The 15,646-nt window shown below is 40.1% G+C and overlaps 1 protein-coding gene across 1 annotated transcript in view; it reads right to left on the reverse strand.

Annotated features, from left to right (window-relative positions):
- Positions 1-5,644: 5,644 nt before the first annotated feature.
- Positions 5,645-15,646, reverse strand: part of LOC115426260 (NACHT, LRR and PYD domains-containing protein 14-like) — a 307,234-nt gene continuing 297,232 nt past the window's right edge. Inside the window, exons 8-14 of the mRNA XM_030144261.1 lie at positions 14,848-15,021; positions 13,266-13,439; positions 9,933-10,106; positions 9,292-9,465; positions 7,563-7,736; positions 6,372-6,542; positions 5,645-6,217 (exon numbers count right to left, since the gene is read on the reverse strand). Of these exons, the coding sequence (XP_030000121.1) occupies positions 6,205-6,217; positions 6,372-6,542; positions 7,563-7,736; positions 9,292-9,465; positions 9,933-10,106; positions 13,266-13,439; positions 14,848-15,021 (1,054 nt within the window). The 3' untranslated portion in view covers positions 5,645-6,204. The remainder of the gene's footprint in view (positions 6,218-6,371; positions 6,543-7,562; positions 7,737-9,291; positions 9,466-9,932; positions 10,107-13,265; positions 13,440-14,847; positions 15,022-15,646) is intronic.

Below are 15,646 nucleotides of genomic sequence, written 5' to 3' on the forward strand. Positions count from 1 at the left end.
ATTACAAATCTGGTCCTAATCAAAAGCCCAGATACAGGCCTTTAAGATAAATATTCATATTCGATGCAGAAAACTTTATTGTAGGAAAACTAGCCACTGGTACTTACCCCTACCCCTGAAATATTTGTGTTTTTTCAGAAAAATTCTAAAGAAGTTCATCTCAGAAGACAACCATGTGGTTTAGAACAATATGTTTGGCTAAATTACTTAACCTTAGGACGTTTCTACATAATGCATATCTGACATTAGGAATTTATGCATGTTCTGGGAGAACTTATGTGAAAATAATGCAAAACAGTCGAGCAGATACAAATTTTCAGCGGTGTGTGCTTTTTCAAAGGTTTTTTATGATAGCTTCCTTATTACTGCAGATATATCTATGAAAAGGGTGTCAACCTAAAGTTGGTTTTACTGGCTTTAAGGGAAGACTAGAAAATGTGAATTCTATCTGTATCTGTACTTAAATTGTTGCCCCTACCCCTTAAATATTTGTTTTTTTTTACATTGACTCTATTTTGACCTTCATGCTGTGAACATATGGAGCCTTGGGTCCTTGTTTTACTTTGGATGAAAGAGGTAATTATTTTGCATAATTAGTCTTTTCCACAGTTTGGTCATAAGTGACTGTGTACATGTATGTGTTACACTGAACCTTCTGGATCTGCAGATCTGATTGGTTACTTCAATTAGAGGGAACAAAGTTGTGTTTCATTCTGTTAATTCAGGTTCAACTGTTCTGTTTGGTTTCCTTTGTCGTGTTCTTTTACCAACTTACTTATGACCTAGAAAACTGTATTTGAGTGTAAAACCCACCATTATGTCATGACCATTATACAAACAGGAGGATATGTTTGTGTTCTCCAAACAGATAAACATCATGTTTAACACATCAGGAGGGTTTGTATGTTTAGGGTTCATTTAGTATTTGAATGTTAACAATGAAAAGAGTTCTAGTAAAGTAAACTAAAGCATAATCTGTGGATGATTCAGTATTTAAGGAGCTAATCTGTGCCATATTATCTCTAATAATCTGAGTTTAAATTGTGTTCAACAGGAAAATGGCAGACAAACACAGACTGGTGATGATCAGATCCCTGGTGCTCCAACAACCAGTACCACAGCCTCCTGCATAGGCCGGCTCCAAAACCACTGTTCTCTGCAGAACACAGTGTTATTTAAACCAGTTCACCTCCAACATGATAACAGCCCCCCCAAAATATTTCAGCAAAATCTGGCAATGTTTGACCCCCCCCCGGCAAAGTATGAAGGGCCCATCAAAAAACATCAAAAAATGCTGTTTTTAAATGCATTCCCATGTTTAACTCTTTAAGTGCCAGACAGTTAAGGGGCTAATAAGCCTTAAAAGTGCCACAGAATTTGGCCATTTTTCAGTATTTCGCGTCATTTTTATAATATTTGAAGAATCCTGCAGGAAACCGCTCGGTAACATCCGACCGATTGCTAATTAGATTCAAAACACACCGGACGCAGCCGATTCATTATTGATCGTAATTTGCATAATTCATAATAATAATAATAATAATCTTTATTTATATGGCACTTTTCATACATTAAAAACTGTAGCACAAAGTGCTTTACATATCAGTTTAAAAATCAGTACCGCCCCCCACCCACACCCACCCACTCACACCCACCCACTCACCCGCACACACACACACACACACACACACATATACATGCAAACCCACAAGCTCACACATACTTAAGAAGACTGACTGAGCACGGGTAGACCAGAACAAAAATGTACAAGTAAAAGTAAAACATCAGTTTAGGAGGCGCTGTCTCAGGGAGCCATCCGCACCAGGAGGCAGCCGCCGACCCCGGCGACCAGGCACCAGCAACACAGCCCCGCATCCCAACTAGTGGGAGAGGGCCAACTGGGACCCCCACCCACCAGAAAGGAGCGGACCCCAGTGAGAGAAGGCGCCACAGCCCCCGGAGTCCACAGCCGCCCCCCGGCATGGAGGGCTCCCTCTGATGAAACACCGGAGAATAAGAAACATTAAAAACATATAAAAATATTATTCGGTCGCGTGACCTCAAATTCCCGTCTGCTTGGTCTCAAAAGGGGGACACAGAAAGAACGTCATCGAAATGTGAGAAAGAAATGGGGGTGGATGGTTTGTTTGTACACAAATGTGGCGTGTTCTCCAAAGCCGATCTGATCGGCCCGTGGCACTTTACAGGTTGTTTTCGTAAAGCCGATTTAATCGGCCCATGGCACTGAAAGTGTTAATGGATTCTAAATGGATATTAAAGTGTCTAAAGTACAGACATCCATACTGCATTACATGTGGAACCTGACTGAGTCTACTGTTTTCTTTTCTTACAGTTCAGAGGCACAGGTGGTTTGGTGCACATACACTGAATGCAGTAATGGTCTTTAACCTTTAGGTGGAAAACCTTTAAACAAACACACAAACAAACAACAGTTAACTGACCAATAAGAGCAAAATGCTATAAATACAAAATCACCATTAGATAGAAAAATACATATTTACATGTTGATAAAATACAGTACAGAAATGGTTTAATTTAAATTAACAAGAAATATATAATAATATATAATATATATTGAACACATCTGAATAAACAGAATAAGCAGAAACAAAAAATCCAATTAATTACATTCAATTAACACTATTTAAAGCCAACACACTCACTACTAGAACTCTAATTAACAGACATAATTAGACAACTGAAACCCTGTGCCCAGGCTATTTCCATTTCAAATCCCTGATTATTTGGAATGTAAAGCCCAGATAACCCACCTGTTTCCCAAAAACCACCCACCGCTGCAGTTCCACACAGGCAGCTTTAAGTGGAACCCTTTAAAGCCCGTTTGTGCTCACACACAACAGCACACTGATGTCAGACTATCATTAGGACCAAATGATGGCAGTTCTAGTGCAGCACACAAACTAAACATTAGTGATGGGACGTTCATGAACAAATCGAGTCTTTTGAACTGTTCTTTGAAATGAACCATGGGAACTGAGTCTTTGTAAAGAGCCGTTCATTTTTTTTTCTGAGGGAGAGTCTGATTTCTTGTCAGTTTATCGTCACTGGGGAGGCATTGACTTTATCTACAGAGTAGAAGAGAGAGAACTCCTGATGTGGAATCATTTTCATATTTACATACAGATATCAGGTATTTGGAATGTTACTTTAAGGATTTTATTTGCACTACAGTTTTTTGGGGATTTCAGTTCTGGAATTGCAGTGATTCATCACTGTTGTGTTTTGTGCAATTTTTTTCCGTTTGTTTCCACACATTTATTGTTCTTGTTTTGAGGAGAATAAAATGTTATTTCATGAGAAAATGTTTGATGTTCTTCATTTTTCTTCTCCAGACTAGTCCACATAATGTATGTGATGTTTTTGGTCCAGTTCCAGCATTTGCCTCATGTCACCTCTCATGTCATGGATTCAGTTCACACATTTGAACTATTCTTTTTTACGCTAAGATAATATTTACTGCCGCGCCAATTCAACACCTTTAAAATGGAACGTCAATCATCACATGTAGCCTATTTAGTCATGAAAACATTGGGGTTTCAAAAGAACGCCAAAAACATCACAGAGCCAGTCTGTTGAACGACTCTTTTCAGTGAACGACTCCTGATTGAACGACTCCTTCACAGACCCGACAGTCCCATCACTACTAAACATTTCATCACTAGTCTGAGCGGCTGCCCCTCCACACTTTCCAAACGTCTGTTGTCATCAGTCTGTGGTTTGCATAGGAGCTGCAGTGGCGTCTGCTCCGCCCTTTTATCAGTTGCAGCGCTGCCTCATTGGAGACACCTGCAGCCGTTCAGCAGTGTGAATGATGACACAGCGCACAGCTGAGCCCAGTGTGCTCCTGATTGAACTGATCTGTGCTGTGGACTCTGAAGCTCACACACTTCTTCTGTTCCCCTTTTTCTCCTTCCTCCGTGTTCTTTCCCACAGTGAATTCAAACCAGTTTGACTTTCCAACTACTGTTGTGTTGGACTTCCAGCTGTAGTCCTACAGTTCACTAGTTTGACTAGTCCAGCTGTTCACACTGAACCACTAGAACCACAGATGATGGACTTTCCAAGCTAAGGTACCGTTAGTCCACATGTGGTTCTCAGTGGCTTTGATTTGATTTGTTCTGTTCAACCTGCTGCTGTCGGCTTCAGTTTGTCAGCTGAGGTCATGTGATCATTCCTGTCATTTCCTGTGCTCCAAATATGGGTCCACTCTGACACGGATTTGATTCTGTTTGTCATTTATGAACATTTCAGAATTCCATGTGATGACTGTTAGTAGTTGGATTTGTCCTGCGCTCATTCCATAAACCTACCACTAAATCTAAAACTCTTCACAGTAATAAAGTCCGTCCTTTCAGTGGTTTCAACCCCACTGCTCAAAAGCACAACGGACACAAACATACATACAGTAGTGACAGCGGTTGGAAACAGACTAGTGTGTGCTTTATTTGGACATTTACCTGCAATCACACACTCACTGCTGTCTGTCCCATAGAAGAACATGACAGTGCAGTTTGTTTGGAACTACTGAGGCTTACATCAACCATGTGATCAACGTAGGGCTCACATCCAAACAGGTCCCAACTCTGTGTGTCTATGGCTCTGACTTTGTCACTGTCAACCAGCCCAGTATGTCATCTGTCATATTTTTACACTGACCAAGAACCCATCCTTCTGCTCAAGTAAGACATGAAACCCATGAGAATGTTTTCACAATGAGTTGGTTTCATTAGGATTAGTCTGAACTGAATGGAATGACAAAGAGAAACGCACGCATCAGAACAGAAAAACACAGACTGAAATGGAAAAGAATGAAAAGAAACGGACGGAAACTAAAGTCCCAACTGTTGAACTCACCTCTGAACCCTTTATAGAACACTCCCAGAAATACTCTGACATTCAGCATTTACACCTGAGTGTGTTATTGGAGAACCCAACAACACTGCAGGACTTTGGGGACAGTTTTCAACTGTTATTAGCTAGAAAATCAAGGTTAATGAATTGACCATATTTGGTTCCTTACCTGAAATTGCAAAAAATAGAAAAAAAAAAAACAATATACAAGAAAAAAACATTTAAAGTCACAGGAACATGTATTTAAGAAACTAGAACATCACTGTTAGAACATCACAACAACATGTGTGCTGGTCCAGACCCTTGTCCCATTAGACCCCCATGTGTGCTGGTCCAGACCCCTGTCCCCTTAGACCCCCATGTGTGTTGGTCCAGACCCCTGTCCCCTTAGACCCCCATGTGTGCTGGTCCAGACCCCTGTCCCCTTAGACCCCAATGCATGCTGGTCCAGACCCCTGTTCCCTTAGACCCCCATGTGTGCTGGTCCAGACCCCTGTCCCCCTAGACCCCTATGTGTGCTGGTCCAGACCCCTGTCCACATCCACATGACCCCTTTGAACATCATTCCTTACATTAGTTCCATTACTGCATGGAACTGAACAAAGCACAGGTGGACCTGACAGACCCTGGAGACCACATTGGACCTGACAGACCCTGGAGACCACATTGGACCTGACAGACCCTGGAGACCACATTGGACCTGACAGACCCTGGAGACCACATTGGACCTGACAGACCCTGGAGACCACATTGGACCTGACAGACCCCAGTAGACCACATTGAACCTCAGATTGTGGACTCACTGTCCTCTCTGGAATTGCTGATGTCACTGTCTTATAATGTATTCAGAAATGACCAAAAATAGTCCCTTGCCTGATCACAGGTCCAGTTTTCAGGTATACAGTGTAGTTCTCCATTAGTCCACAGGGTGGCAGCACAAAATAACTCAGTGCCATCCACAGAACACACTGGTTCACTGACTGTACATCCAATGAAAAACCTCTGGTCAGTTCCTTCTTTTTCAGCTCCTCCACTCCTCGGTGCTTCGTGGTTCCTCATGAATCCATCTCAGAGAATCATCTGGAAGGATGTTTCACCGCCTTTAAAGTCACATGATGGACCGAGGAGGCGGAGCTAAAGGAAGTCTGCCTCACCTTCTGTGACATCATCAGAGGGAGGGGTGAGGAGTGGAGGAGAAGAAGTGAGGAGTGGAGGAGAAGAAGTGAGGATGTGCTGCTGCTTTCACATCTGTCGATCATCTGGACTCAGCTGATCCTCACACAGTCCTGATCACAGTGACTGTTCCACAGATCACCACCTCCATCTGAAGAAAGAAGAAAATACAAACAGATCAGAAAGAAATGTTTACGGAGACATTTCTGAATTTATTCAAACCACAGAGGAATCACTAAAAATAATCAAACAGACTTCTAATCATGGAGGTGTTCACCAAACCAGCACAAACTGACATTACTTACAGTGTCTCCAGTTTACAGTGTGGACTCTGAACAAGGTCCTCCAGTTCTTTAACATCTGAATCCTTCAGGTTGTTCTCACATAAGTAGAGTTTTATCAGATGTGAAGGATTGGACTTCAGAGCTGCTGCCAGATAAGAACAGCTGATTTTGGACAAACTGCAGTAATTCAACCTGAATAAAGAAGAAATGATGGAGATTCAAATTAATGAACATTTCAGCCAAATATATTTAGGTTTTCAACATGAATGTGAAATATTCAACATTCATTTCAACCAAACAGTTTTTACTGACTGTAATTTTTGTAGCTGACAGAAAAATCCAACATTAAATGGTGTCGACTATACAGTGGTTAGAAAAACTCTGTGAACCCTCAAAGTTTTCTGCATGAATTGCTCATAAAATGTGATCTGCATCTCAGTCACCAGTATAGACAAACACAATGTGTTGAACCCAAAACCACACAGCAAATGGGGGGTTAAGTGCCTTGCTCAAGGGAACATCAGCAAAAACTCTCCACCAGTCCAGGGAATCGAACCTGCGACCCTTCGGTCACCAGTCGACTCTCCAGCCAATCCAGGCCACGGCAGCTCCAATCATGGAGGACCAAATGGAATCCTGAGTTTGTCAACATGTAAACATAGAAGTAAAGTGACTAGAGTGGCTTCAGAAACAGAAAAACCACCTTTTGGAAAGAGCCAGTCAGAGCCCAGAGCTGAATCCAATAGAGACGCTGTGGACTGAACTCACCAGAGCCTTTCACAGCAGACATGCTCAGAATAGAGCTGAGCTGATGCACTTGTGTCACAAAGAATGATCCAAATGTCCCTGGACATTGTGCAGGTCAGATCAGCAGCTCCAAAAACACTGGTTTAAGGTTATTGGTGCAAAAGGAGCTTCAATCATTACATTCACTGGGACTGTTGAAGAGTTGTGCTCAATAAACACATGAAATATTAGTAGTGTTTGTGTGCTATTAGCTTAAACACATTGTATTTGTCTATACTTGTGACTGACATGGAGATTAGATCAGATTTTATGAGCAATTCATGCAGAAAACTACAACATTTCAAAGGGTTCACACAACTGTTCTTGGAACTGTAAAACAACAGAATGGATGTCAGTTCTGTTTGTTCATAAATGAGGTTCAGCTGCTCCTAAAACAGAACTCTATCAAACTAACAGTGAACTGACCTCAGATCCTGTAGTTTACAATGTGGACTCTGCAGGAAATCACACAGCTCCTTCACTCCTGAATCCTGGAAGTTGTTTTCACTCAGATCCAGTTTTATCAGATGTGAAGGATTGGACTTCAGAGCTGAGGCCACAGAAGAACAGCTGATCTGTGATAAACTGCAGTTAATCAACCTGAAGAAAGAATAAATCATACAGATTAAAATGTATTAATGATCCAGTCAGATGTGTTCAGGTTTTAATTGGTGACTTAACTCGACTGAACTTTACACTTTTGTTCAATCACTTTCTCATTTGTTTCAGTTCCATGTCTACAGAGTCAATGTCTTCTACAAACACACACACAATAAATCTGTCATGACTATTGTACTGATGGAGTGTATTCTGATCAAATGGACATGATTATAGTTCAGATAATTCTATTTTCAGTGTCTGTCAGTGCATCCATAAACACACACACTGTTGTTTATGTTTCTGGTCATTTCAACGTACAAATTCACTGTATTTTTCGGACTCTAAGGTGCACTTAAAATCCTTTAATTTTCTCAAAAATCGACAGTGTGCCTTTTAATCTGGTGCCCCTTATGCATTAATTCTGGTTGTGCTTACTAACTGATTTTATGTGCTACACGGCGCTCAAAAATCTGTCCAAATGTTTTAGTGCGACTTTGGTAAGCTATGAAGCTGCACCGCTTGATGGCTTGTCGGAGCATTAACTTCGTCAGGAGCCTCGCAGAATAATACGTAGTACTGTGCTTGAACATAATATTACAGTTAGGGTTACGTTTACGTCAAGAGGCCGGATGGCTTTTTCCACAAATCTCCGTCCCTACTGATCTGCGACTCCATGCGCACCCATCTCACTGATCCTGTCAAAACCCAAGTGAAACAAACTAATTCGGAGTTTGCCATCATTCCGGGTGGATTAACCAAAGAACTCCAACTGCTAGATATTGGTGTCAACAGGTCGTTCAAAGGTAAACTGAGCTGCGTGGGAGCATCGGAGGACAGAGGGCGAACACACATTCACCAAGACAGGGAGGCAACGCAGGGCCAGTTACGCCACTATCTGCCAATGGATGGTGGACGCCTGGGCTAAGGGATCAGTCTCAAGTGTCGACCGAGCTTTCACGAAGGCCGGAATCATCACTGAACAGAGAAGTAACAGCAACGAGACTGACTCGGATAATAACCAGAGGGATCTGGGCACGCTTGATGCAGAAATCGCCAACTGTTAAACTCAGAAACTGAAGATGAAGAATTTGATGGATTTGTGGAAGAGGAATGAACTGAAAAAGTGAGTGTATTGTTGTGTATTTTTATTTGGCTAGTGCTGGCTTCCCCTCTCTATCTCTGATGTGTTACAACTGAACAATGTTGAGAGTTATTGTGATCGTGGTTGTTGTGAGTTGAATAAAGTTTGACTTATCTGAATGTTTTGTTTCGCTTAATGCTCCTTATAATCCAGTGCACCTTATGTATGAACATAGACCCGTTCGATGATATTGTGCCTTATAATATGGTGCACCTTATGGCCTGAAAAATACGGTATATTTATGTTTAAAAAATAAAATACAGGTATTTTGGATTTCATTTTGATATGTCTTATGAAAAGTTCTTTTTTTTTCTTTTTATTGTAAAGAGTTCCTTCATATATTTGTTCTCATCTCTGATGAGGCTCTGTCGTTAGTAAAACATATAAACTCTAGAACAGTAACAGTGAACTGACCTCAGATCCTGTAGTTTACAATGTGGACTCTGCAGGAAATCACACAGCTCCTTCAGTGATGAATCCTGGAGGTTGTTTCCACTCAGATCCAGTTGTATCAGATGTGAAGGATTGGACTTCAGAACTGAGGCCACAGAAGAACAGCTGATCTGTGATAAACTGCAGTTATTCAACCTGAAGAAAGAATAAATCCTACAGATTAAAATGTATTAATGATCCAGTCAGATGTGTTCAGGTTTTAACTGGTGACTTAACTCGACTGAACTTGACACTTTTGTTCAATCACTTTCTCATTTGTTTCAGTTCCATGTCTACAGAGTCAATGTCTTCTACAAACACACACCTGAACACATCAGTTCACATTTGATGTAAAATAACCTTCAACCAACTAAAGCCTTTAAACTTCACCCAGTGACTCCTCCTGCTTTAACTAGAACAGATGCTGTTTGTCATTAGACGACTGTCCCTCAAAGTACAATGAAAAAATACTAATGACTTCAATCACTGTAGAACACATACACTGTGTGTTTCCTCTAGTTTTTCCTGCTTCAATGTTACATTGTAGAATAAAAGACAAAACCTTTGAGTGTGTGTACAGATAATAAAACATATAAACTCTAGAACAGTAACAGTGAACTGACCCCAGATCCTGTAGTTTACAATGTGGACTCTGCAGGAAATCACACAGCTCCTTCACTGATGAATCCTGGAGGTTGTTTCCACTCAGATCCAGTTTTATCAGATGTGAAGGATTGGACTTCAGAACTGAGGCCACAGAAGAACAGCTGATCTGTGATAAACTGCAGTTACTCAACCTGAAGAAAGAGTCAATGATGTAAATTAAATCCATTCAGGATCCAGTTCTATATGTTTCGGGTTTAACCACATGTTTCAGACTGTTTTTGTCAGATTTCTATGTGTAAACTCAAATGTCTAAAGTGTCAGACAAATGTCAACAGTAAACAGACCAATATTTACACATTATTTCTACATGTGTATAAATCTGCATCAAATAGAGGGAATGTTTCCTTATTATTAACATTAATGTCAGTATTTAGTGAGTGTCAAACTGTTGGAATATGTTTTCATGCTTTGATGTCATAGAAATGCAAACCCCAGTGGATGATGTTCTCTATGACATCACCAAAAGTCTAAAGCTTTGCCATTGGAGCTGAAGTACTGTCCTGCAGTAAATGCACATCATTATTCCACCACTGTCACTGATGGAAATGTTTGAGCTGAATATTCCCTTTCTCTCTGATGTCATATTAGTTGGAGTGAACAAACACTGAAACTAGGACTGCTTTTCTTTGGAGTCTTTCCACCTATACATCTGTAGTTTCAGTTCAGAACTCATCTGTGTTGTTGTTCATTTGGGAGCTTTGTCATTAATGGCTCATCTTTTCATGTGGGACAGATCATCACACTCATATGACTGGACTCCTCACTTTCTGGACCTGAACAATGACTGGACTTGTGGGATTTTCATCCTACAACCTTCAGACGTTCTACACACATAAAGGTGAACACTCCAGACTTACTTGTAGTTTGGACATAGTTTGGAACTTTCACCTCCGTCATTTTGGCTCATGCTGTTTTACACTCTTTAGAGTTTCTGTCGGATTTGATCTGTGGTCAATCACATGTTTAAAAAAGCACTTTTACAGCTTTAGATTCACTTCAGATTCCACAATTTACACTTGATGATCATCTTGTCTATTTGAACACATGCAGTATTTGATCATGTGTTGATTCTTTCTTTGTTGTGAACACAAAGTAAACTCTTCCTCCATGTTGAACCGTTGTCTGAATACAGTTGGTGAACATTTGAACAACAGTGTCTTCCTGTTCTTGGTGTTCTTCAGTTTCTGTCAATTCTTTGTGTTTAGATACTGATGAATCTGTCATGACTCTATTGTACTGATGGAGTGGATTCTGATCAAATGGACGTCATTATATTTCAGAGAATTCCATTTTCAGTGTCTGTCAGTGCATCCATAAACACACACTGTTTATGTTTATGGTCATTTTAACGTAAAAATACATTTTCAATTTTCTTTTTTTTTTTAAAGAAAATACAATACAGGTATTTTGGATTTCATTTTGATATGTCTAATGAATTTTTGTTTTATTTTCTTTTTTTAAATTTCAACAAGTTCCTTCACATATTTGTTCTCATCTCTGATGAGGCTCTGTCGTTAGTAAAACATATAAACTCTAGAACAGTAACAGTGAACTGACCTCAGATCCTGTAGTTTACAATGTGGACTCTGCAGGAAATCACACAGCTCCTTCACTGATGAATCCTGGAGGTTGTTTCCACTCAGATCCAGTTTTATCAGATGTGAAGGATTGGACTTCAGAACTGAGGCCACAGAAGAACAGCTGATCTGTGATAAACTGCAGTTAATCAACCTGAAGAAAGAATAAATCATACAGATTAAAATGTATTAATGATCCAGTCAGATGTGTTCAGGTTTTAATTGGTGACTTAACTCAACTGAACTTTACACTTTTGTTCAATCACTTTCACATTTGTTTCAGTTCCATGTCTACAGAGTCAATGTCTTCTACAAACACACACACACACAATAAATCTGTCATGACTATTGTACTGATGGAGTGTATTCTGATCAAATGGACATCATTATACTTCAGATAATTCCATTTTCAGTGCCTGTCAGTGCATCCATAAACACACACACTGTTGTTTATGTTTCTGGTCATTTCAACGTACAAATTCACTGTATTTTTCGGACTCTAAGGTGCACTTAAAATCCTTTAATTTTCTCAAAAATCGACAGTGTGCCTTTTAATCTGGTGCCCCTTATGCATTAATTCTGGTTGTGCTTACTAACTGATTTTATGCGGTACACGGCGCTCAAAAATCTGTCCAAATGTTTTAGTGCGACTTTGGTAAGCTATGAAGCTGCACCGCTTGATGGATTGTCGGAGCATTAACTTCGTCAGGAGCCTCGCAGAATAATACGTAGTACTGTGCTTGAACATAATATTACAGTTAGGGTTACGTTTACGTCAAGAGGCCAGATGGCTTTTTCCACAAATCTCCGTCCCTACTGATCTGCGACTCCATGCGCACCCATCTCACTGATCCTGTCAAAACCCAAGTGAAACAAACTAATTCGGAGTTTGCCATCATTCCGGGTGGATTAACCAAAGAACTCCAACTGCTAGATATTGGTGTCAACAGGTCGTTCAAAGGTAAACTGTGAGCTGCGTGGGAGCATCGGAGGACAGAGGGCGAACACACATTCACCAAGACAGGGAGGCAACGCAGGGCCAGTTACGCCACTATCTGCCAATGGATGGTGGACGCCTGGGCTAAGGGATCAGTCTCAAGTGTCGACCGATGTTTCACGAAGGCCGGAATCATCACTGAACAGAGAAGTAACAGCAATGAGACTGACTCGGATAATGACCAGAGGGATCTGGGCACGCTTGATGCAGAAATTGCCAACTGTTAAACTCAGAAACTGAAGATGAACAATTTGATGGATTTGTGGAAGAGGAATGAACTGAAAAAGTGAGTGTATTGTTGTGTATTTTTATTTGGCTAGTGCTGGCTTCCCCTCTCTATTTCTGATGTGTGACAACTGAACAATGTTGAGAGTTATTGTGATCGTGGTTGTTGTGAGTTAAATAAAGTTTGACTTATCTGAATGTTTTATTTTGCTAAATGCTCCTTATAATCCAGTGCACCTTATGTATGAACATAGACCCGTTCGTTGATATTGTGCCTTATAATATGGTGCACCTTATGGCCCGAAAAATACGGTATATTTATTTTTAAAAAATACAATACAGGTATTTTGGATTTCATTTTGATATGTCTTATGAAAAGTTCTTTTTTTCTTTTTATTGTAAAGAGATCCTTCATATATTTGTTCTCATCTCTGATGAGGCTCTGTCGTTAGTAAAACATATAAACTCTAGAACAGTAACAGTGAACTGACCTCAGATCCTGTAGTTTACAATGTGGACTCTGCAGGAAATCACACAGCTCCTTCACTGATGAATCCTGGAGGTTGTTGTAACTCAGATTCAGTTTTATCAGATGTGAAGGATTGGACTTCAGAACTGAGGCCACAGAAGAACAGCTGATCTGTGATAAACTGCAGTTATACAACCTGAAGAAAGAGTCAATGATGTAAATTAAATCCATTCAGGATCCAGTTCCATATGTTTCGGGTTTAATCCCATGTTTCAGACTGTTTTTGTCAGATTTCTATGTGTAAACTCAAATGTCTAAAGTGTCAGACAAATGTCAACAGTAAACAGACCAATATTTACACATTATTTCTACATGCGTATAAATCTGCATCAAATAGAGGGAATGTTTCCTTATTATTAACGTTCATGTCAGTATTTAGTGAGTGTCAAACTGTTGGAATATGTTTTCATGCTTTGATGTCATAGAAATGCAAACCCCAGTGGATGATGTTCTCTATGACATCACCAAAAGTCTAAAGCTTTGCCATTGGAGCTGAAGTACTGTCCTGCAGTAAATGCACATCATTATTCCACCACTGTCACTGATGGAAATGTTTGAGCTGAATATTCCCTTTCTCTCTGATGTCATATTAGTTGGAGTGAACAAACACTGAAACTAGGACTGCTTTTCTTTGGAGTCTTTCCACCTATACATCTGTAGTTTCAGTTCAGAACTCATCTGTGTTGTTGTTCATTTGGGAGCTTTGTCATTAATGGCTCATCTTTTCATGTGGGACAGATCATCACACTCATATGACTGGACTCCTCACTTTCTGGACCTGAACAATGACTGGACTTGTGGGATTTTCATCCTACAACCTTCAGACGTTCTACACACATAAAGGTGAACACTCCAGACTTACTTGTAGTTTGGACATAGTTTGGAACTTTCACCTCCGTCATTTTGGCTCATGCTGTTTTACACTCTTTAGAGTTTCTGTCGGATTTGATCTGTGGTCAATCACATGTTTAAAAAAGCACTTTTACAGCTTTAGATTCACTTCAGATTCCACAATTTACACTTGATGATCATCTTGTCTATTTGAACACATGCAGTATTTGATCATGTGTTGATTCTTTCTTTGTTGTGAACACAAAGTAAACTCTTCCTCCATGTTGAACCGTTGTCTGAATACAGTTGGTGAACATTTGAACAACAGTGTCTTCCTGTTCTTGGTGTTCTTCAGTTTCTGTCAATTCTTTGTGTTTAGATACTGATGAATCTGTCATGACTCTATTGTACTGATGGAGTGGATTCTGATCAAATGGACATCATTATATTTCAGAGAATTCCATTTTCAGTGTCTGTCAGTGCATCCATAAACACACACACACTGTTTATGTTTCTGGTCATTTCAACAGAAATTTCTATTATTATTTTTTAAAAAAATACAATACAGGTATTTTGGATTTCATTTTGATATGTCTTATGATTTTTTTTTTCTTTTTATTGTAACAAGTTCCTTCATATATTTGTTCTCATCTCTGATGAGGCTCTGTCGTTAGTAAAACATATAAACTCTAGAACAGTAACAGTGAACTGACCTCAGATCCTGTAGTTTACAATGTGGACTCTGCAGGAAATCACACAGCTCCTTCAGTGATGAATTCTGGAGGTTGTTTTCACTCAGATCCAGTTTTATCAGATGTGCAGGATTGGAGTTCAGAGCTGAGGCCACAGAAGAACAGCTGATCTGTGACAAATAGCAGTGATTCAACCTGAAGAAAGAATAAATGATGTAAATTAAATCCATTAATGACACATTTTATTTATTTATTTTTAGGGCTGTCAAAATTAACGCATTAACTCAGATTAATCCATCATCATGATTAATCTGATCATAAATGTTAACGTCATTAACCCATCTGCAGCAGAATGACTGAACGTCTGCTCCAACACATTTGGGTCAGTTTGTCCAGTAGAGTTAGAACAGAACCAGCAGAACCCACCCATAAAGAACAGAACCAGCAGAACCCACCCATAAAGAACAGAACCAGCAGAACCCACCCATAAAGAACAGAACCAGCGGAACCGACCCATAAAGATGGAAGAGAAGAACCAGCAGAACCGACCAATAAAGAACAGAACCAGCAGAACCCACCCATAAAGAACAGAACCAGCAGAACCCACCCATAAACATAGAAGAACAGAACCAGCAGAACCCACCCATAAAGAACAGAACCAGCAGAACCCACCCATAAAGAACAGAACCAGTAGAACCGACCCATAAAGATGGAAGAACAGAAATATGAGGACAAAAAACCCCAGACGAACAGTCGACCCACAGAAAATCTTGGACCCACTCTGCAGAAGGAGTTTTCTATTCACTGAAGCACTTCCAGA

Source organism: Sphaeramia orbicularis, chromosome 9 (genome assembly GCF_902148855.1).
Source record: "Sphaeramia orbicularis chromosome 9, fSphaOr1.1, whole genome shotgun sequence".
NCBI lineage: Eukaryota > Metazoa > Chordata > Actinopteri > Kurtiformes > Apogonidae > Sphaeramia > Sphaeramia orbicularis.